At 37.7% G+C, this 22970-nt stretch overlaps 1 protein-coding gene across 22 annotated transcripts in view; it reads right to left on the bottom strand.

The window, feature by feature from the left end:
• Positions 1–22970, bottom strand: part of Nek11 (NIMA related kinase 11) — a 328322-nt gene that overhangs the window by 173807 nt on the left and 131545 nt on the right. For 20 of the 22 annotated variants that reach the window (XR_015441122.1, XR_015441120.1, XR_015441118.1 and 17 more), the window contains 4 exons: positions 20910–21029; positions 17913–18006; positions 15177–15284; positions 7001–7115 (listed from right to left, as the gene is read on the bottom strand). Coding sequence is in view for 15 of the 22 variants with exons in the window: in XM_087186939.1 (XP_087043065.1) it covers positions 7001–7115; positions 15177–15284; positions 17913–18006; positions 20910–21029 (437 nt within the window). In the remaining 7 variants the exon portion in view is untranslated. The remainder of the gene's footprint in view (positions 1–7000; positions 7116–15176; positions 15285–17912; positions 18007–20909; positions 21030–22970) is intronic. The other 2 variants (XM_004834223.3, XM_087186943.1) reach the window with 1 other exon arrangement.

The raw sequence follows: 22970 nt of genomic DNA, 5'->3' as shown, positions 1-22970 counted from the left end.
TGGGAGGCTGGGTGTGTGTATTTATGCTATGTATTCATACCAACATATTCCCATAAGTGGACACCAATGCACACAGCAATAAGGTGAATCTACGAAGAACCCATCCTGCAAGCTCGGAAACAAGTTCACCTGGTAAGCAGTGAGCACTGTCAAATGCACAGGCACACTGTCCTGCACTCAGAGGAGGAAAAATTGGCTGGGTTTAGGCTAAGTCAAATTTATTATACTGATCACACTACTACGAAATGTGACAATCATTATTGACCCTTTTGTAGGCTTACAGTTTCTCTATTTTGAAGAGCTTTTAAATAATATTTTTAAATGATAAATCAGTGAGAGTCTATTAGTCATAGTGACAAAGTGTGTCAGATAGTGCTGCCATTGTTCTTTGCCAGAAAGTCCTTTTTCTTTTTCGGGAAATGTGCTATTTCACGTCAAAAAATATGAGACTTTGACAGGAAATGCTAGGAAGCTCTTACACCTACAGTTAGGGTCTGTTATTGATATGGCCCTTACTGTTACAAAATGAAGAAGAAAAAAACCATTTTACAAATGTTAGAGAAGACAAATTTAAATTCCCTTCACAAGGGCCTAAATTAAAGTCTTACCTAAGCACCAAGCAAAATATTTCAATCACTTCCACAAAAAGCTAGCATACAAATCAACGTGGTGGTGATTTGACTGGAAAGATATATACAGATCACTCCATTTCCTGTGGTTATTGTGACAAATTACCACAAATTGAGAAAATCAGAATAACACAAATCCTCATCTTTTGCTTGGTAAATCAGAAATCTGACATGGATCTCACTCAACTGATATCCCACTGCAGGTAAGAGCACCTTCCTTTCATGGAGGGGAGGTGCAGGGAGAGTCCATTTCCTTGTCTTTTTTCAGCTTCTAGGTATCACCTTCTTTCCTGGCTCCTGGCCTCTTTCTGTGTCTTCAGAGCCAGCAAGCTGGGGCCAAGTCCTTTTCACATGGCCCTCTTTGGTTTTTTCCCTCTTTCTCTTCCATTTTTAAAGACACTTCTGATTATACTGAGCGGCCCAAAGAATCAGGATAATCTTCCTATTTTAAAATCAGCTGATTAGAGGGTCCAGTATTTAGCTCAGTGGTGCTGCCATCTGCCTCACAAGCGCAAGGTCCCGAGTTTGATCCCCGGTACCCCCCTCAAAAAAAATCAGCTGATTAGAAAACCTAGTTCCAGCCACAACCTTAATTCATTTCTCTTTGGATGTAACCCAACATATTACAAGTGCCAAGGATTAGGATGTAATCATCTTTGAAACCCACTTTTCTGCCTACCATAATAGATTTCTTTAACTGGTAGAAATGGAGAGTTAAAATAGATTATATACAATCTCCTTCCAAATATAGCCTTCTTAACTAGCCATTTTGACAAGGCTCCAAGTGGCACCAGAACAGAATATTACATATTAATAACTAAATTAAACAATTTAAGAACCCTCTTAAATGCTTCATGTATACTGAAAGTTTTGCTTTTCAAGCTTAATCATAAAACTTAAAGATTGAAGAAGAAATTGTTTTTGTCATTAGCTTTGTGAACTCTAGTTAGATGTATTTAATTTATATTTGATTCTAGTGGATTTTTTTAAAAATGGTAAAGAAATTAGCCTGTATAATTGAAACACAGGCCTCACCCCATTCATATATTCAGGTTTTGTTAATTATCCTAATGTCCGAGTCAGAGAACTAAGGTAGATTGCTGTAACAGAGGTCATTAGTGCTCACCTATATCTGATCTCTCCCTCTCGGACACAGGAAAGATTGTACTTCCCATGCCCTTTCTAGGAGGTTAAACCACATAACTAGTTTTAGTCAAATAAACTGAGAGGAAATGTTTTCCAAGCTGAAAAATTTACACATGAGTATTTACCTCCATTCTACTCCTGCTGCTGTGGGGACATTGAAAAACCACATGTTGAGATGGTAATAGTAAAAAACAGGAGTAAACTGGGTCCTTAGTCACTATATTGGGTAAAGTCACCCTGAAGAGATTTCTCTCCAACATAAGACTTAATGGGAATGAGATGTAAACCCTTATTATCTACAGTAATAGGGGTTTTTTTTGTCACAATTGCAAGACTAGCCTGGTTTGAACAATATAAGTGGGAAATACCATATTTTATCTTACTGAATCAGAGACACTACCAGTTTTAAGGTGCACCATCACATTATGTACAGCCAAAAAATCCACTGCACATGAAATTTAAGATGACATCTATTTTGATGCACCTCAATGTCGTTAACATTAATGTGTGCACAAAAATGTATATTTTAGGCTGGATAAAGTACAGTATATGTCTAGTTGTAAGGAAACAGAAAACCTAAAATATTGCCCTATTTTCTAACTACATCAAACCTGAATGTCAAAGTAATGAGGATATAACTTAAAAAGATAAATGTTTATGTACAATATTTTGTTAGTTTATTAGCAAATTTAGAGTAACATATTTAGAGACACTGTTTTTCCCCCACTCTGAAATATCAGGAGCATAATTGTTCAAACTCCTCATATGCATGCAGACATGAGTCCTTGTCACAACTGTCTCTGAGTTGTGCAATCCAACTTAGAGCACTTTCACCTAAGATGTGTGAGATATAACGCTCCATAAATCTGCATAAGAAACTGTCATTACAGGTTTTATTTTTTCTTAGTCCATTTGTGCTGCTATAACAAGACATCATAGACTTGGTAGTTGACAAAGGATAGATATTAATTTCTCAACAGTTATAGAGGTTTGCAAGTCTAACATCAAAGATCTGGTAAGTTTCTCTGTGCTTCCTAGATTGCACCTCATTGGTACACTTTCCAGAGGTGAAAGGCAAGCGTGACAAACTAGTTCATCTAGCTCTTTTATAAGGGCTCGTACTTGCATTCATGAGGAAGGAAGGAGTCCCCATCAACTAATCACCAACTAGTGTTCTCACCTTCAAACATTGACAACACCTGATTTTGGAGGAAAACATTCAAATAATATCAGTCTTAAAGTACAAGTACTCACTTCAGTAAGATTTGGACAGATTTTTCTTTTAAGTTTTATTTACTTATCCTGTATCTATAATTTTTACAAATAACTACTTGTTATAATGATTTTCAAAAGGTTTGTTAACAAAGATATCTCAATTTTAGAACCCAGGTTAGGGCACGAGTCAGGTACAAATCATGGTATGTTAAGGCCACAAGAGGTGGGGGTTCTTATAAAGGAAAAAGACAATTATTGAAGATAATCAAGGAATACTGGTGAGGGACCTCAGGAAATGGTCAAACCAGAAAAGAAGACTTAGATCCAGGTCTTAAAAGATGAGTTAGGTTCCAACAGGTAGACAAGAGACAGTAAATTCCATCTAAATATTTTGCTTCTGGCTTGGTAATAACAGGTCCTATTGTTAATTGATCCAGGTACAGTCACAACCATCTAGTGTGTATTATCTCATTCAATACACTAAAATTCTGAGGTTGGTATTATGAACTCCATTTTGTGGCTAAAAAATTTTAAAACTGCAGAGAAATTAATGTCTTGCTTGGTGTCTCCACATTAGCACATAGGAAAGTCAAGACTCAAACACAGATCTAAATCATTCTCCTTCCTGAGTCTTATGGCTATTTAGCTGCCTTTGGGTATCATGATGATGCTCTCCATGTAGCAAGCACATTACCCCTGATCACAACTGTGAGACTTGGATGTGTGGAAAACCATACCACAGGACATCCAAAACACATTCTGAAACACACATGATATGAAATTTTACTTTATTATATGTATGTTTTACTCTATCTTAAAGCCTGATTAATGGTTATTTAGTTTTCTGCTTAACTGATTCACTCCAAACTTGAACCATAATGGGTAAGGCAAGGCTGTTTAATGATGTTTTGTGCCTTACCAGTATGGCCCTTAGTTTAATAACTACATGTAATTTATATTTAGCTAAGGATAGATCACAGGGTCACACATTAGATGTCCATGGATACTGATTTTCCCTATGGATATCTGACATTCTGGGGATTGAATATTCTCCTGTTCCTATTGGGCTTGCTAAGGCTACCTCAGGACAGTGGCTAGATGGGCAAGTGTTAACTGCATCCACTTTAACTTTTCAAACTGGATATAATCTTCTAAATTTCAATTAAAGACTTGTCATGCCAAAGGAATGCTCTAAATTTTTAAATGTGGAGAATTATCACATTTTTACTCAATATTAAATTCATTGTAGTTATCCTCTAGAACTCAGAAAATTAGTGTAAATATCAGAGTCAGGTAGAAACACTATCACAAAGCACAAATGAGCTATGTGTAAAATATGGAATAAAACCACCATCAATCTGTGTTTATAAATCAAGTTTCAAAGACATTGGAAGTTCTAAAAATGATGGGAAATCTGGAATGTGGGCTAACAAATGGCATTTGATCTTTTCTGAGGGCTAACGAGCCAGACAGCTCCACCAGCTTTTCCATAAAAAGTTGGGTTTTGGCATCTGGGTTTTGTTTAGTTGGCCTTAGGTCCTTTTATATTTATTGGCAGAGTTTCCTGCTATTCAAATGTGAGCCTTCCAACTCTAAAGAGTGAGGAGAGAGGAGTCAAAGATCCTGTTCCCTCATCTCCAGTCAGTTTTCCTCCTGAGAGAAGTCCTCAAAACTGCACTAACACACCTTGCAGATGACAATGCTGTAGATGGCAATGTTGGTTGCCATTAGAAGAAAACCGCAAACCCCAGCATCATTTTCTGGACTAAGAACTTGGAATCCCAACTAGCAATCATCCCAGTTATTTTCTATTTTTGTGACTTCATCCAAATCTCTTTCGATTCATTATCAAAAATAAAGACATAAGTAGGCATTACTTGTGATAATTTTCTTTCTTCCTTTTTCTTATATGTCTTAACAATGTTCTATTTATCAACTTTATTTATAGAAAATAAAATGCACTGATTTAAAGTGCAGAGTTCAATGAGTTTTGACAAATACATAAATCTGGGTAACCATCACCACAATCAAGATATTAAGCTTTTCCAATACCACCAAAAATTCCCTATGCCCTTCTAGAGTCAATTCCCACTGCTAACACTATCATCCTCAGCAACCAAAAGCCTCATTTCTATCACTGTAAAGAAATACTTCTGGTTTAGACCTTTATATAGAAAATTGAGTATAAAAATGAACGCATTCTTGTCATACCATCTAAAATAGAACTGAGAAGCCACAGGGAGAAAATGCTCAAGTGGCAAACAATTGTTGCAGACAGTGCCCCACACGGCCAATTCTACCACATGGTCTACTTTATCTTTAAGACTATTTTCTTAGAAACTGATGATGAAACTGTCAACTGTGGCCTTAAGACTAAATTCACAAGGTAACTACTGCCACTTGCCAATCAAAGCTTGCCAGTTTCCTTAAGCCCTGAAAGTATCAATAAACCTTTTCCCCTAATAACTTGTATAGATTTCTTTGTCCTAATAGAAACAACTTTTCCTTTATTCTTTAAACATTAGAAAGGCCATCTTGGTGTCCATGTGCATCCCAGATTGCAATTCTGATTTCTATATTAATCTCAGATAAAACCTTTTTGTTTGGAGATTTGTTTCTTCTTTTGGTTAGCTTTGACAAGAGAAATGGGGCCATTCAGTCTAAACTTTCATGTGAGGCTTCTTTCACTTAGCATAATTTTAAAAATATTTATTCACATTGTTGTGTGTTTTGGTAGCTTTGGTTCATGAATTTTGTTCTGCAATTTTGGAAAAGATGGCCATGTTTGTGTTTGTGTGGGAAAGATGGCCACGGTCATGTTTATCACCCAATGCAGAGTTTGCAAACAAAAACAAAATTTTACCAAATGCTCCTTCCCTATTTCTTTCCATGAAGGTAGTTTCCCTGAAAATAATCATGTATTTTAGTGTTGTCTTGGCATCCACTTCTCCCAGGTCTGGACAAACATGTCATTCATTCCTTTCTTCATCCACTCATTCATTCAGTCATGAAATATTTACTGTGTGCTTATAATATTCCTGGAACCTTATTCTAGGCACTGGGGATACAGGAGAACAAGAATGAAAAGTCCCCACATGCGTAAACTTCTTCCAAAGTGCTTCTTTTTCTTCAGTTCTCCCATTGTGCTGGGCACTGAGCTAAGATCATTCTGAAATGCCTCATCCCACTGGCTCTTTATAATGACCTTTAGAGGAGTTATTATTATTCTTGTTTCATGGATCAAGAAACTAGGACCTAGAGAGACTAAGTTGCCAGAGGTTTCCCTATGGGGACAGTTTATTTACCCCCAAAATTAATGCATTTAACCATTAGATGATGATGTACACCTCCAGTTGGGTGACAGCTCTGAGGAATTTAATTTTCTGACAATGATTGCAAGTCTGAATAGTTCAGAATGGCTTCATTTCTTCAGTTTAAATTTATGAGGGCTACAGAAACTATTTACAGGGGAGGGCAACAGTCCTTCACAGCATGCACAGTCAGTCCTACACTGTTTCAGAGTTATGTTAATGACACTCTGATTTAACCCACTGGGAAGAACCCCTCACAAAGTGAGCTTCCAACTTATCCCTATTACTACAAAGATACAGAATGCCTGGAATCCCAGCATTCTGGGAAGCTAAGCCAGGGAGATGCAAGTTCTAGCCCAGCCTGCACAACTTTACCAGACTCTGTCTCAAAAGATAAATAAAGGGCTGAGGGAATAGCTCAGCGTGAAAGCCCTAGATTCAATCCCCAGTACTGCAAAAATATAGAAGGAAGATGAGAAGAAGGAAGAGGAAGATGAAGCAAAGAAAAAAGACAAAGAGGAAGAAGTAGAAGAGAGGAGATGATGATAGAGGACAGAAAAACCCTTAATTTCTCTGCTTTTCATAATGATTACAGCCCAACTCTGGCAAGCTGATGGCAGGTGGTCACACACATTCAGAGGTCAGACAGGACCACTACAGAGGCAGACAAGACAGCTGACAGCTGATGCAAACACATACCATAATATCCAAGGTCAACTATGTTGTCCTCTATGCTTGACTCAAGTTCATTGAGATCCAGGGAAGGAATAGGCTGAGTCTCTGGCAGGTTCTCTGAAGCTGGTTCATCTAATTCCTTGTGGAAGAGAATTAATAATTCATGAGAAGCTGAGAGAAGGAAATAGCACCACCACAATGCAACAATATTCTTGCTTAGAAGATTATTTAGAAAAAAAGCCTACCTAATCCTCTCCCTTAAATCCAATAACATTTTCAAATGTCAGGGCAGTAACTTGGGATAAGAGAAACATCACTGAATTGATGAGATAGATGACCTTGGTCCAACCATTTAACTCCATGGGTCCAAGGTTCAGGGCCATGACTAGAGTCAACCAGAAGGTCTAAGGTCTAAGATACCAAGTATCCAGCCTAGGGCAAGTAGAGGGTCCATCTGCAATGAGAAGCAAGTTCTTCCTTCCATTCTACACCATGTAATCCATTTACTTCACCCTATCCCAGCTCTGCTCAGTTTTCTCATCTCAAAATCAAATGTTGACCTGAATGACTTCCAAGTTCTCTCCTAGCTTTAAAAGTTTTTGCAATCCTCTGAATTCCAATTTCCTAAAGGATAAAGCTCTAAAAAGCCATATGAGAGAAAAATAAACACTTCAAAAAATAAAAGGTAAACCTTCCAAGCATATCAATAGATATTTTCAACAAATTACTTTGCCTTTTCTTCTCCAAGGTGGTGATGTGTGTGTGTGTGTGTGTGTGTGTGTGTGTGTGTGTGTGTGTGTGTGTAGGGGGTGTTTGCAACCTAGATCTGATGCAGAATTCATATTTCCCTTGACAAATGGCTTTCATGAGGAATTATCCCAAGAGTGTCTTCTGGTTAGGAAGGAAATTAAAAAGAAAGTCCAAACTAGTCTTAAATGAATAGGTTAAAAATTAGCCTGCCATACTGTGGTTTGATATTGTGAGAGGATGGTCATAAGTATAAGATGCTTTAAGAAGTTCATTTTCTGTACTGTATAACAAGTGTTTCAGGAGGCACAATTGGTTTCCAAATTTCAAAGGATCACTGACAGCACACAGAGAACTTTAAGAACAAAGAGCACAGAGTACATGAAGTGTGTCTTTACATGTACTTAAAAAGTTATTTGAAAATAAGTGCTTGGGCTCTTGATTGGCTTTGATTTACTGAGATTCTCTTTGAATAGAACAGACAGAATTCTTATAATTCCTTCTCTTAGGAAGAGAATGACTTGATCTGGTCTTTGATCATCATTACCTCTCCATGTATGGAGATCCAGTCTGTTATGCACTTTTTACAGAAACCCAATTTTAGTACCAGCACAACTGTATATGCCATAGGATAACACACAAACAGGTTTGTTTTGTATATTATGATATCTAGTTATTTTTAAGCCACCATCCTTTAAAGAAACAATGCCTAAGAAGATTCCACACTCAACTGTGCTTTAAGATTTCAAAGCCCAAATTCAGCCAAGCAGAAAATGCCTGTAAAATAAAAGATGCCAGTTAGGGTCTAGAAAACATAGCAAACCACTCTTCTACATGCCTCAAAGAGTTTTTGTGATGTAAGAAGCCCATTTGGCCATAACACCAATCCCAGTAAAGAGGAGGAGGCTTCAGGACCACCATAGCACCACTCCTAGTGCAGAGGAGGAGGCTTCCAGACCACCTTAGCACCACTCCCAGCACAGAGGAGGACACTTCCTGGCTGCCATAGCATTGCTCCCAGCGAAGAGGAGTTGAGCCACACAGGTGCCAGCAGCACCCCCCACCCCGTGTTGAAATGAGAAGACATGAAAACAAGCATCAAAACCAGACTTCCAGATCACCTACAGCAACCCCAAAGGGAAATAAGATGGAACACTCTGATACTCAACCACCTGGACTCCCTGAACTGGCAACAAAAGAGGATCTGGAAAAAAATTAAATCAGAAATGATTTCTCAGATAATAGTAGAGATTGTGCCTGTAGTGCAAGACATGATTAATAAATCTAGAGAGGACACAGATAAAAAACACGGAGAAGCTGAGGAACACGATGGAATCCCAACATAGGAAACAAATGGAATCCATAAAACAGATGCAAATAGATTTCCAGGAGATTGAAAATTCCATTGAAAGTCTATGCAGAAGAATGAGCCAATGTGTGGACAGAATTTCAGATATAGAAGATAAAATTGCAATTAGTGACCAGGAAAAGAAAAATGTCTTTAAAAATGTAGGGGAGGCCGGGGATTTAGCTCAGTGGTTTCGCCGCCTGCCACGTAAGTGCAAAGACCCAAGTTCGATCCCCGGTACCAGAAAAAAAAAAAGAAGAAGAAAAGTCTTAGCTTTACTCCAGCCTTTGCAGCCTCAAAATTGTAAAAGTGAAAGACTTTACTTTGAGAAGAGAGCCCCAGAGCACCATGTTCCAGAATGGTGGCATCCTAGGGAAGTTGTTCCTTGGAATTTGGTTCATTGGCACTGGACCCCTATAGCCAAGAGAGAAGGAAGCCTGGCTACTGCTCCAGCTGACAGCAGACCTTGGCATCATCCATGTGGTGCTGGCTTTAGGCACATGCAGAATGCAAGAACTGTGGGGTCAGGAAGGCTTCCACCCAGATTTCAGAAGATCTGGGAGGCTAGGCAGTGTGCCCCTGAGAGGGCAGTGTATGAAGCTGGGAGTGTGAAGCCAAAGGTGCAGTAGAGATCCCAGAAGTTTGGAAAAGATAAGAACATGGATCATCTGAGGAAAGCTGCAAAGAGGGAGCAGAGCCAGCCAAAGAAAGAAGCCTGGGAGCTACAACCACTGACAGTGCTACTGGGGAAGAGCCATCCAAGCCCTTTGGAGTTCACAACTTGCTACAGATTGCCGAGAATCCTGGAAGTGTAACTTTAATGTTTGCCTTGCTGGATTTTGGTCTTGTTTTGGTCCCATTCCTTTGTATTCCTCCGTATGTAACTTTTGGAATGGAAATGTCTATCTTGTGCCACTGAAAAAAAAAATGTAGGGGAGCATGAGAAAGCAATCCAGCAGCTGCTAGGCAATGCAAAGAAGAATAACATAAGACTGATGGAAGTCAGTGAAGAAACAGGAGTGCAGATGACGTAAAAAAAAAACTATGCACAGAAGTGATGACAGAAAACTTGCCAAGCAAGGGAAAAGAACTTGACATACAGATAACTGAGAGATATAGGACTCCAACTAGCCTTAATAAAAAAAAATCTACACATAGACATGTAATAGTTAAGATTCCAGAAGCCCAACAGAAAAACAAAATTCTATGAGTAGTTAGAGAAAAAAAAATCACATACAAAGGAAAACCCATCAGAATCACAGCAGACTTCTCAACACAAACCCTCAAGGCAAGAAGAGCTTGGAGTGACATATTTCAAGCCCTAAAGGAAAACAGCCTCCAACGGAGATTGATGTACCCTGCAAAATTATCATTCAAAATTGATGGAGAAATAAGATACTTTCAAGACAAAGAACACTTGAGGAACTTCACGAATACCAAACCAGCACTCTAAGAAATTTTAGACAATATCCTAGGAAAAGACAAGGAAGATCACAACCTCAGGAAGCACAGCAGAATGAATCCATTGGGCACAACAAGAAATTAAACACAAAGGAGGAGAATCCAACAAGAAGAAAAAGTCATGACAATGATAAATCAATATGTATGATTTACAATCATTAATATTAATGGTCTCAATTCACTAATCAAAAGAAATAGACTGGCCGAATGGGTGAAGAAGCAAGATCCAACAATATGCTGCATACAAGAAACATATTTAATTCAAAAGAAACTCATAGACTGAAAGTTAAAGGGTGGAAAATAACACTCCATGTGACAGGAAACGAAAAAAAGCAGCAGTAGCTCTCCTCTTTGTAGATCAAGTAGATTTCAAAACAACACTGATGAAGAGAGACAAAGGACACTACATCCTTGAAAAGGGAACAATCCAACAGGAAGAGATGACAATCATAAATATCTATCCACCAAACACTAGTGCACCCAACTATATAAAAGAAATACTAACAGACATGAAAAGTCATATATGCACTAATACAATTGTAGTGGGGGACCTCAACACCTCACTGTCCCAAATAGATAGATCAACTAGACCAAAAATAAGTAATGAAATACTAGAACTCAATAAAACTTTTGAACAAATGAACTTCACAGATGTTTACAGAGTCTTCCACCCCACAAAATCAGAATACACATTCTTCTCAGCTGCACAAGGGTCATTCTCCAAAATAGACCACATACTTACACATAGAACATGTTTAAGTAAGTGTAAAGGAATTGAAGTTATCCCCTATATATTATCAGACCATAGTGCGATGAAATTGGAGATCCATAGCAAAAGAAATTCAAAAAATTTCATAAACACATGGAAATTGAACAACACACTTCTGAATAACCAGTGGGTCACAGAGGAAATTAAAGAAGAAATCAGACAGTTCCTTCAATTAAATGACAATGACAATACAACATATCAGAATCTATGGGACAAAATGAAAGCAGTCTTAGGAGGGAAATTCATAACAGTGAATACACATGTTAGGAAAACAGAATGAGCCCAATTAAACAACCTGATGCTGAATCTCAAGCTTCTAGACAAAGAAGAGCAGGACAACCCCAAAGCTCATACAAGGGAGGAAATTTTAAAGATCAGAGGAGAAATCAATGCAATGGAGACTAAGAGAACGATACAAAAAATCAATCAAGCCAAGAGTTGGTTCTTTGATAGAATCAAAAAAATTGACAAACCCTTAGCCAACCTTGTCAGAAAAAGGAAAGAAAAGACCCATATCCATGCAATTAGGAATGAAAAGGGTGAAATTACAACAGGCCTACCAGAAATCCAGAGGATCATCAATACCTACTTCCAGAACCTATACGCCAATAAGATGGAAAACACAGAAGAAATGCACAGATTCCTAGATACATATGAATTACCAAAGTTGAACGAAGAAGACCTAAAAATTCTAAGCAACCCAATATCAACCAATGAAATTGAAAATATACTTAAAAACTTATCAACTAAGAAAGGCCCGGGCCCTGATGGCTTCACTGCTGAATTCTACAAGACATTTAGAGAGGAACTACTGCCGCTACTGTTTAAACTCTTCAATGAAATCGAAAGGGAAGCAATATTCCCAAATTCATTCCTGGAAGCAAGCATCACCTTGATCCCCAAAGCAGAGAAAGACCCAACTGAAAAAGAGAACTATAGGCCAATCTCACTAATGAACATAGATGCAAAAATCCTTAATAAGATACTGGTAAATAGAATGCAGGAGATCATCAAGAAGATCATACACCCTGATCAAGTGGGATTCATTCCAAGGATGCAGGGATGGTTCAACATATGCAAATCAATCAATGTAATACTCTGCATCAATAGAGCCAAGGACAAAAACCATATGATCATCTCAATAGATGCAGAAAAAGCATTTGACAAAATCCAACAGAAATTTATGATAAAAACCCTACAAAAAATTGGAATAGATGGTCTCTACCTCAATCTGATAGAAGTCATCTATGAAGAACCAACAGTGAATATCACACTAAACAGTCAAAAACTGAAATCCTACACATTAAAATCAGGAACAAGAAAAGGATGTCCAGTATCACCACTCCTGTTCAATATAGTTTTGGAAACATTAGCCACAGCAATTGGACAAGAGAAAGAAATAAAAGGAAAAAAGATAGGAAATGAAGAACTCAAACTGTCATTATTTGCAGATAACATGATACTGTATATACAAAACCCCAAGAACTCCACCAAAAGTCTTCTAGACTTAATAACCAAATTCAGTAAAGTAGCTGGATACAAAGTCAACACTCAAAAATCAATAGCTTTCCTCTACATGAACAACAGACTCACTGAGACAAAAATAAGGCAAATAACTCCTTTCACAAGAGCATCCAAAAAACTAAAATACCTAGGAATCAACCTAACAAAACAAAGACCTCTTCTCTGAAAACTATAGCACTCTGAAAAGAGAGATTGAAGATGATATCAGAAAATGGAAAGACATCCCTTGCTCCTGGGTAGGAAGGATCAACATAGTAAAAATGCCCATATTTCCAAAACTGCTATATAGATTTAATGCAATCCCAATTGAGATCCCAGCAGCATACTTCATGGACCTTGAGAAGACAAGTCAAAAATTCATTTGGAACAAGAAGAGACCCAAAATAGCAAAAGCAATTCTAGACAATAAAGACAAGGTAGGGGTTATCACAACCCCGAACTTGAAACTATACTACAAAGCTACTGTGATAAAAACAGCATGGTACTGGCAAAGAAACAGACCTGAGGACCAGTGGAACAGATTAGAAGATGCAGAAACAATGCCAGACAACCTCAGCCATCTCATCTTCGATAAAGGAGCCAAACACCCTCACTGGTGGAGAGATAGCCTCTTTAATAAATGGTGCTGGAGAAATTGGGTTACAACGTGCCAAAGATTAAAACTAGACCTATATCTCTCACCGTGCACTAAAATAAAATCAAAATGGATTAAAAATCTAAATATTAAAACAGAACCACTAAACTGGCTGGAAGAGAGGTTAGGTAGAACTCTTGAAGACATTGGTGTAGGAAAAGATTTTATGAACAAAACCTCAGTTGCCCATGAACTAGCACAAACGCTCAACAAGTGGGATCTCTTCTTACTAAAAAGCTTCTGCAGAGAAAGAGGAACCACCAGCAGTGTGAAGAGACAACCCACAATGTGGGAAAAAATTTTCACCAGCTGTTCCCCAGACAAAGGTCTGCTATCTCAAATCTATAAAGCACTTAAAAAAATCAGATCTCCCAAATTTAAAGACCCAATCCAAATATGGGCATCTGAAATGAACAGATATTTCTCAGACAGAGAAATAGCAATAGCAAATAAACATATGAAAAAATGTTCAACATCACTGGTCATTTGAGAGATGCAAATGCAAACAATGCTGAGATTCCACCTCACCCCAGAAAGAATGGCTGCTATTACAAAATCAACCAATAACAAATGCTGGCAGGGCTGTGGGAAAAGAGGAACCCTGCTCCACTGCTGTTGTGAGTGTCAACTAGTGCAACCACTTTGGAAATCAATATGGAAATACCTCAAAGAACTAGGACTTGAAGTCCCATTTGAGCCAGCTATTCCCCTGCTAGGTATCTTCCCCAAAGAATTAAAAAATTATCCCACAGTGATATATGTGCACCCATGTTCATAGCAGCACAGTTTGTAATAGCTAAAACTTGGAAACAGCCCAAATGCCCATCATCTGGAGACTGGGTAAAGAAAATGTAGTTTTTTAATAAAATGGAGTACTACTCAACCATAAAAAAGAGAAATTAGAGATATTTATAGCTAAATGGATGCACATTGAGGTGATAGTCTTATTTGAAATAAACTGGACACATGTGTGAATACTGAATAGTTTCTCTAGTGTGAGAAACTGAAAGTGTAAATAAGAAGTAAAAGGTATAGTAGATAATGTGAAATAGGTAGAAACTGGGCAAAGAGGAAGGGGAAGTGGGAGGAGTAGGGGAAGGGAAAGATGGAAATGGAATTAATATGAGAAATGAAAAAATGGAAAAAAAGTCTTTGTAAATAGGGAGGGATGGAGGGGTTGAAGGGAGGGCAGGGGAAGGGGGAAAAATAAAAACCAAGAGAGATTACATAGAGATGCAAATTTCCAATGATGAATGTCATTATATTGTATACCTAAAATGTGCCAATAAAATCAAATTCAAAAAATAGAAGCCCATTCTCTGATTCTCTCCAACTGCTTCTTAAACACAGTATAATGGGGCTTGCTTCAGCAAGGCAAAAGAGAAAGAAGAAGGAACTGAGAAGGACCCCTAATGAGACTAGGAACAAATCAGATCATAAATACATTTAGAGGCAAGGGAAAGTATTCAAGAATGGAGAATTTTGTCTCCCTGATCTCCTTTATCACATTTTCTTTAGCCTCTTGCATCTGATTAATGCAGTTTCTTTCTTACATTTTATTTCAACTTTTTTAGCTCAACAATGCCTTTTCCTATGTTTTTTAAAACCTTTCAGGTCCTTCTGTAAAGTATCTGGTTTTGCTTTTTCTTTCTCCTCTGTTCTGTGAATATCATTAAATCTGCCTCACTCTTGTGCCTGTGAATATGATTAAACTTGCCTCTTCCCCTCCTGGCTGCCTCTCTTCATCCTCCTCCTGGTGTGAACAAGAAAGTCTTCCCTGAGGTCGCTCCGTCTTTTCTTCTGTTCCCATTAAATATTTTTTTTCCTGAAGAGATTATAAGAAGGACAGTTTATCTGTGGTTTTCCCAGGTCTTCCTTCATCTGGAGATGAGCTGTGCTTTCTAGAGCCCTACTCTATCCGTAATTAATCCAGCATGGCCGTGTGCCAGCACCATCAGAACCCCAGGAGTTTGTTAGAAATGTAGCATCCCAGGCCTCACCTCAGACCAAAGAAATCCAAATCTGCATTTTAACAAGATCCATGGGTGACTTGGGTCCGTTTTTTAGTTTGGGAAGGGTTTGGAGGAAAGCCATTTGATTGGGAACCTGAGAGGTCAGAAGGCTTTCCTGAAGCGAAGTGGAAATTTGAAAGAGAGAAGGTGCAATGCTAACAATAGGCCAGAGGGAAACAGCTGATGCATAGTGTGAAAGGGAGCAGGGAATCTGGAGGTGCTGAGCAATTGTGTAGGCCTGAACCAGATGGGAAGAGGACACAGCCCTCAAGAAGAACAGACCCAAGAGCCTCACTTCTGCCAGGAGCATTTCCTGCTCCCAACAGTATATAAACTTGGGAAATGTGCTGCTGGAAAGCTCAGGGCCAGAGATGTTGGTGGCACTAAATCTTGTAAGATCAAAGAATAAACTAAGGTCTCTGGCCAGGACAGCACTGAGCACTTCCCCACCTGCTCTCTTCGCTCCTTGCTGATAGAAAGGGGATGGAATTGGGAAGGAGGTGAGTCAAGAACTCATAGGATTTTTGTGAAATCTTTTTCATCAAGTTGGGCCAAGATCAGGATGCTTTGGCTGGCTCCCATGTTATGTGGTATAACATATGGATAACAAAATCTCTTGAGATTCTGTCTGCCATATGGTCTCAGGGTTATCTTTAGTACTTCAGGACCTCCAAAAGGCCCAATTCATAGGAGGGGAAGGACAGGAAATCATAGAGTATAATTATAACACTGATGACAACTATATCAGAAACAAAAAGAACCAAAAATTATTATCTTGAATGGTCAAATAGGAAAAGCATAAACACTAAGTAAGTTATCAGAGACTAATATTTAAAATCATACTTGAAACTACATTTTTAGTTGCCATATGGTTACTCTAAAAATAAAGTCATTTAGGTTAAATAATACAAAATATTAGCATGTCTATAGTTCTTAATTTACAATCTTAGGGAGAAAAATCTTTAGGATCAGGGGTCCTTGAATGTTCCCGAAAAAAAGCAGCCCTGTTTCCATCATTGATTGAATAGGTAGTCTACACTCAATAAACACAGAATCCTTATAATCCTACTAGCTTCCTTGCCCACATTTGTGGTGATGTATAGCTCTCAGTCTTATGGGGACAAAGCAGACAGAATCAGGAACAAAAATTCATCTCTGAAGGTTATCCTTGCAGGGATCCAACCCTACTGCTGACACCAGTGCCCTTTTAACAGCCATGCCTCCACTTAGCAGCTTCTCTATCTGGAACAACCTCATCTCCCAAGCCTCTGGGGCCTGCAACAGATCCACAGCTGGCTTTACTTAACAGGGTGTCAGATGGGTACCAAGGGGGTTGGACTGGAATACCTATCATCAGCATCCCCACACTGGCCGAACTTGTCAATAAACAAAGTGAGACTCCTTAAAGTCAGAGGAGGTTAAGCTCTCTGTCTGATCCAATATTGCATTTTAGAAGTCTAAAGCACATAAATCCCCTATGCAATTGAGAAAAGTAGTCACTAGCAGTTCTTCCCCTTAGAGAGGGACAGAAAACAAGTGTCCAGCAGCAAGTAAGCCCTACTGAGGGTTTCTACATGTCCTAGGATTTGGAGCCCTCTGCTGATCAATATACAGCAGATTAGCATCCTCGGGGTTCAGGGGATTGTCCTACAACATCTAGGAGGCTGATTCTTCATGCCAAAGGAAAAAATCTTTTTCAGATCTGGGACTCTCCACTGAATGAACAACTAGAAATGTCTCCACACCGAGGTGCTTTTACCAGAGAGCTATGAAGTCAGTGTTAATGTCAGTTGGCCAAATATGACCACAAAAAGACTACCTTAAAAGTATAAGAACATACACCAAGGCCTACAGAGGCATTCCAAACCATTAGTGAAAATGGTGTGTACTAGTCAGAGTTAGGAACACAAGAGGCATGAATTTGGGGTCCATTTCATGTGAACCTGTAACCCTATTCATTATCAGATATCTAAGTAGTTCTTCAAAGTTTGAATGAGGCTATGAGCATAGTGTACAATCAATGATATGGATAGGAGACAAAATAAAAAAGAAAAGAATAGAAATAAGACAGGAAGAAATCAGTGAACTAAAGATATAAACATCAATAGCATTGGTAGAATTAAAAATTAGATATACACATATTTGTTCTGCTAATTAATCATTTTAACCCACCAATTATGCATTCAGTGCCAACTGTTATCTCAAACACATCAGCCACTCAATATCTGACAGAAGAATCAAGTGACCAACAGCTGCCTTGAGTTAGTGTTGTCACCCATTGTTGGCCTACATTACAGAACCTTCTTTGTAATTGGGCAAAGTTGGCCTGGGTGCTTTTGTTTTCTACTCTGTCCTTTTTCCTACACAACTGGCCCCATGAATCTCAAGAATCTGTGACAAGAAAAGGTTTTATGCAAGCTTTACATTAAGTGGGTACTTACATGGAGTACATCAATACTCAGCTGCTGAAAGTTCCGTGATCTCAATTCTTGCATCCGCTTATTATTTTCTTCATACTTTTCTTCCACAATCTTTCTGCAAGTTTAAAATGAATGTAGAAAAATAAATTCAAATTGTTAGAAATCATAGCTATATTATACAGCTAAGTGTGATTCTTATTTCAGCAGGCAGAGAGGAGGGTCAGGAAGCCAGACCATCAGGACGCTCTCGCATGCCACTGCACACCATGCCGCACCCAGCAATTCCCTTTTAAAGCACACACGAGAATGCTCTGGCTTTTTATTCCTCTTTAGATATCCTCAAAACTGGCAGAAAGAAAAGAACAGCCATACCTGTGGATCTTGAGTGTGATGCTGGGGTATCCCAAATGCCCAGCACAGTGCTTAATACATGCTAATAATTAGAAAAATGCTTTCAGCAAAAACAAACTCATAAACAAGGAAAACAGAGCTGCATATCAAGTTTATGGAAAAATACATGGGAATCACTGAAGGAGAATTTTCTACAGACATATTGTCTTTGTTTGCTCTACTACAGGAGAGTTGAGTTTAATAGATGTGCTACTAAGTTGGAAGAAAGCTTTAAGTTCTTATGATTATTTGTATGCTAATTTATACTTAGACTTTTTTTGACAATTCACTGAACATTCTTTTAGCAAAATTCTCTTGTCAGTAAAATAAATGCATTTTAACTCTTCTGACAAGTCATTTTCTAGATAAAATACACAATCCTTCTTGAATCCTAGAACAATGATCAAAACCCACATCCAAATCATTCATAAAATCAAGATTATATTTTATGTAAAATTCATTGCCTTTAAATAATATTATAGTAATATAAAAATATTACTGTGTCGTGTGGAAAATTTATGACTTTCTTTCATCCATAAAAGTAGTTTTAATACAAATAATTTGCAATATACATGTAAATTATTAAATTTGCCTTTTAAATCTATTTCTATCAGATTTAATTTTCCTTTTACCCTCAGCCAATTATGTGAATCATGGTGCTCTGGAGATATTAATGTTTTTTAAGTGTTGGAAATAGAATTGGGGCTATGAGTTGATATAACGACTCAAGCAATTTGTGTGACTATATTTTCTCAGTAAAAACCATACTCAATGTCATACTGGTTTGCAGAAGCCAATTCATATTGGGTCCTGAGAGCAGTTTGTGTATGTAGCTTCCCAAATGAACGTTCAGTAATATCACATTGGTTGCCCATGAAGAAATCCGTACACCACAAGAATCGACCTAATCACCTACCTCCAAACCCTGAGCTAGTTGCTCAACATTTACCAGCACACTACTGCCCAGGATATACTTTGGTAGAAATCTGTTTCTATACTTGTCAAAGAAAGCATGTGTTAAGGGGAAATAGTCTTTAGATTCTTTGGTTAAACATTATATTTGCTCGAAGCACAAGGATGCCTCTAAATCATGTTTCAGAGATCTTAACATAGTCACAAAATGAACAGATCTGCATTAGGTCTTTTCTTTCTTTCTAGGTCTTGATTGGGACTCCTAAGCTATCAAAAAGTAGGCAGAGGATGGAAGAAGAAAAATTAGAAAATTGTAAAATCGAATAACTGAAAAAGAAGTTTGAGAAATTCAGAGTTCAGCACTCTTTGAAATTCCAACTCTTTATACATGTATATTTTTTCAGCTTTATTAGGTCTGACAAAAATTGTTTACATTTGTAGTGCACAAGCTTATATTTATAGTTTTGATACATGTATACATTGTGGAATGGTTAGAACAAGTTATTTAGCATAGCCATCATCTCACAAACATCATTTTGTGTGGTGAGAACATTTATAACCTACCATCCTAGCAATTTTCATATATAGAATAACTTACTGTCATCACTATGATGTGCAGTAGATCTCTAGAACTTATTTCTCCAGTCTAACGTCTCCTAATCTATGCCCCTCACTCACTCCTGGACTCATCATTCTACTCTCCACTTCCCTGAGTCCAATTATTTTTAGATTCCATATATACATGCAATCATATAATATTTCTATTTCTATACATGGTTTACTTCACTTAGCCTAATGTCCTCCAGGTTCATCCATGTTGTTGAAACTCATGAGATTTCCTTTTTTCAAGGCTAAATCAAATTCCATTGTGTATATATACAGCATATTTCTTTCACAGACACTTAGGTTGATTCCATATTTTGGCTACTGTGAATAACGCTGCAATGAACACATGAGTGTAGATATCTCTTCAACACACTGATTTAATTTCCTTTAGATATAAACTCAGAAGTAGGATTGCCAGATCATATTGAAGTTCTCTTTTCAATTTTTTGAGGAAATTCCATACTGTTTTCCACAATGGCTATGCCAATTTACATTTCCATCAGCAGTGTACAAGAGTTCCTTTCCTCCACACCCTGGCCATTGCTTAAAATTAAACATTTTCATAAAAATACTTGAATTACTAGTGATACCTCCCACCAGCAGTATTCCCCTGAGCACAGACTTTTCTAAAGGCTTTGCCTGAAAGAACAGAGATATTTCCAATTTATTTCCCTCCATAAGGTAACAATTTCTTGCCAGCAAGCTCCTCTCTCCCTGTAGATCAGCTGGGTTTCCTGGCAGAAGCACCTAGGGAATAAGATTGGCATCTCCAAACCTTCTTTTCAGCCTCTTGCTGGGTATATGAAGAAGGTGTCAGCAACACTGAGGGTTCATTTAGAAATTGACTCTATTTTCATCACTAATAACCTACCAAATTTTCAACCTTTTTTTTCACATAGGACTGAAAGCCTGATATAAATAATGCCTGACATCCAATCTATGGCTCAATAATCATCTTTGGATTGAATGAGTGAATAAACAAATTAATATATAATTATATGCATTCCAGTTTCTTTTCTTGTTCTGTTTTTTTTTTATTCTTTTCAGTAAATCCCTTGAGAGCCTATAAAGTAGTACAAGGCATAGGGTACCCAAGGAAAGGCAGCTTACTTCAGCTTCCTGGCTTTCTCATCTGCTACCTGGAGCTTCCTCAGACGCATCCTTTCTCTCGGCGTCATTTTCTGCACTTCAGACAGTGCCCGCAGAGTCTGCAGGTGGATCTTTTTCTGCCTATAAATAATAAAGATTCTCCACATGCAACCCATACCAAACATACTAAGAAAAATTAAATAAATATTTTATTTATTTAATAAAATTTAGTACATTATTGAGAAACCAAAAGCATCTTGAGACAGGCCAGACAAAAACTAATAAGCAGTGCATAGGTAATGAGCCAACTAGGACTTGAAGTTAACCAGCAATATTTTTCAAATTAGATTTTTGTTTAAAAGCAAATTATGTGCTTTCCAAATTTCTGCTCATTTCATTGCCTAGGACTGGTTTTCATAATGTAAGACAAATTAGGATCTTAGCCATTAGAGAGTAAATAGACTGGCAGAGTAATTCAACCACGTGGATAAAGATATAATTATTGGAGTTAGGCAGCGTTTGAATTCCACCTCCATCACTCTAGCTCTGAGGCTATAGGCCAGAAACTGAACCCCAGTTTTGTCATCTAAAGAATGGGCTACAGTATTATATAAGAATTTTTATGTAAGGGTGCATAAAAAGTATCCCCAAATAATAGTATTATAACAGCCAATTTTTACTGAATTTGACATATTCTAGGCTTAATTCAAAAGGTATTTTATGGCAGGATGGGATAGTGGCTTATCACACAGGTTAACAACACTGTCTGAGTTCAAAACTGAGCTCACAGGTTACATTCCACATGCTGTAGAGCAAGTTATTTAACTTCTCTGATTATTCAAAAAAATACATGGTATCTATTTCATAGGGATGCTCCACATTTAAATGAGTAAATCTATGTAAAGTAAATTTAAGAGTTAACTGTATAGTAATTGCCACTCCCTAAATGTTAGCCAATATTATTTAAGAACCTGTCCATTTTGTTAAAGAAACATGCTTACATCGATCTGGCATAGAAAGACTTATAATCAAATTCTCGGTAACATGAACTTCTATTTCTAACTTGATTAGGGCCCTGTATTGAGAAATGCTTTTTGCACTCAATTCCTTCCTCAAGAAAATTGTAATGACTGCTATAGGCAGTTCTTATCCCTCTGAATATCATCCAGACCAGAGCCTCCAAGGGATGTGCAATTTTTCAGGAATACATATCCATTATTCTGTAAGACCAAACAGATCTACTTAAAACAGAGCCATAGATCTTGGAAATAAGAGGGACTAATTGAAATCAATATTTCATAATGTGAAGTACCCTACTAACTATTGGATTCTAGCACACTGTTGATTATAAACAGTGTCAGGCAAACGGTTTCATAATTCCAATGCAAAATCATAGCTAAAATTAGCTCAATATTTTAAAGATATCGCCTACTTTCATATCCTAGTTAAAAAAATAAAATTAGAAGCTCCAACTCTTCTGGAAAGAATAAATGGTAACCCAAGAAAACAAGGCTGTTATGAGCATGCCTAAAAATTTACCCCCCAAGATGCAATGGACTTTAACTGGAAATTGTGCATTAGGCAGATGTCTTTGATGGTCCAGTTTCCTTAGTCTGAATCTAAGAATGGAAAACAAACATGCTGCAGTCAGGAAACCATCCAGCTGAGTGCCAGAAGAGTGCATTTGGCTATTTCACCTTGAAGGTCAGTCTGTTGAGGGCCCTTATTGCCTTGCACACCTTTAGGAAGAGACTGCTATACTCTTTGGGTCCTTATGAGATTAAGTAGAGTTCTTCCAACAAAATTATAGATTTAGTCTTTAAAAGAAATATCCCCTAGAGTTGTGCAGTGGACATCATGCACAATTGTATAAAGATGTTCCTATATAGCCCCGTAGTTTGGGCTACTGCAAGTTGCAGCACAAAAATTCTGAATGAGGAGAAAGAAAAGTTAGGCCAAGAATTCATTATAGTTCTTAGGGAAGCATGCTTTCTGTAGTTCTTATGTATATGTATATTTCAAGAAATTAATTTTAGTTTATTTTCAATTGTCCCAGGATGAAACAATATTCTCCTTAAGCAG

Source organism: Heterocephalus glaber, unplaced genomic scaffold (genome assembly GCF_053883595.1).
Source record: "Heterocephalus glaber isolate CG9 unplaced genomic scaffold, H.glaber_assembly_v1.0 deba00001504, whole genome shotgun sequence".
Taxonomy (NCBI): Eukaryota; Metazoa; Chordata; class Mammalia; order Rodentia; family Bathyergidae; genus Heterocephalus; species Heterocephalus glaber.
Note: the sequence above shows the minus strand (reverse complement) of the source record. Positions and strands in the feature narration are given on the sequence as shown.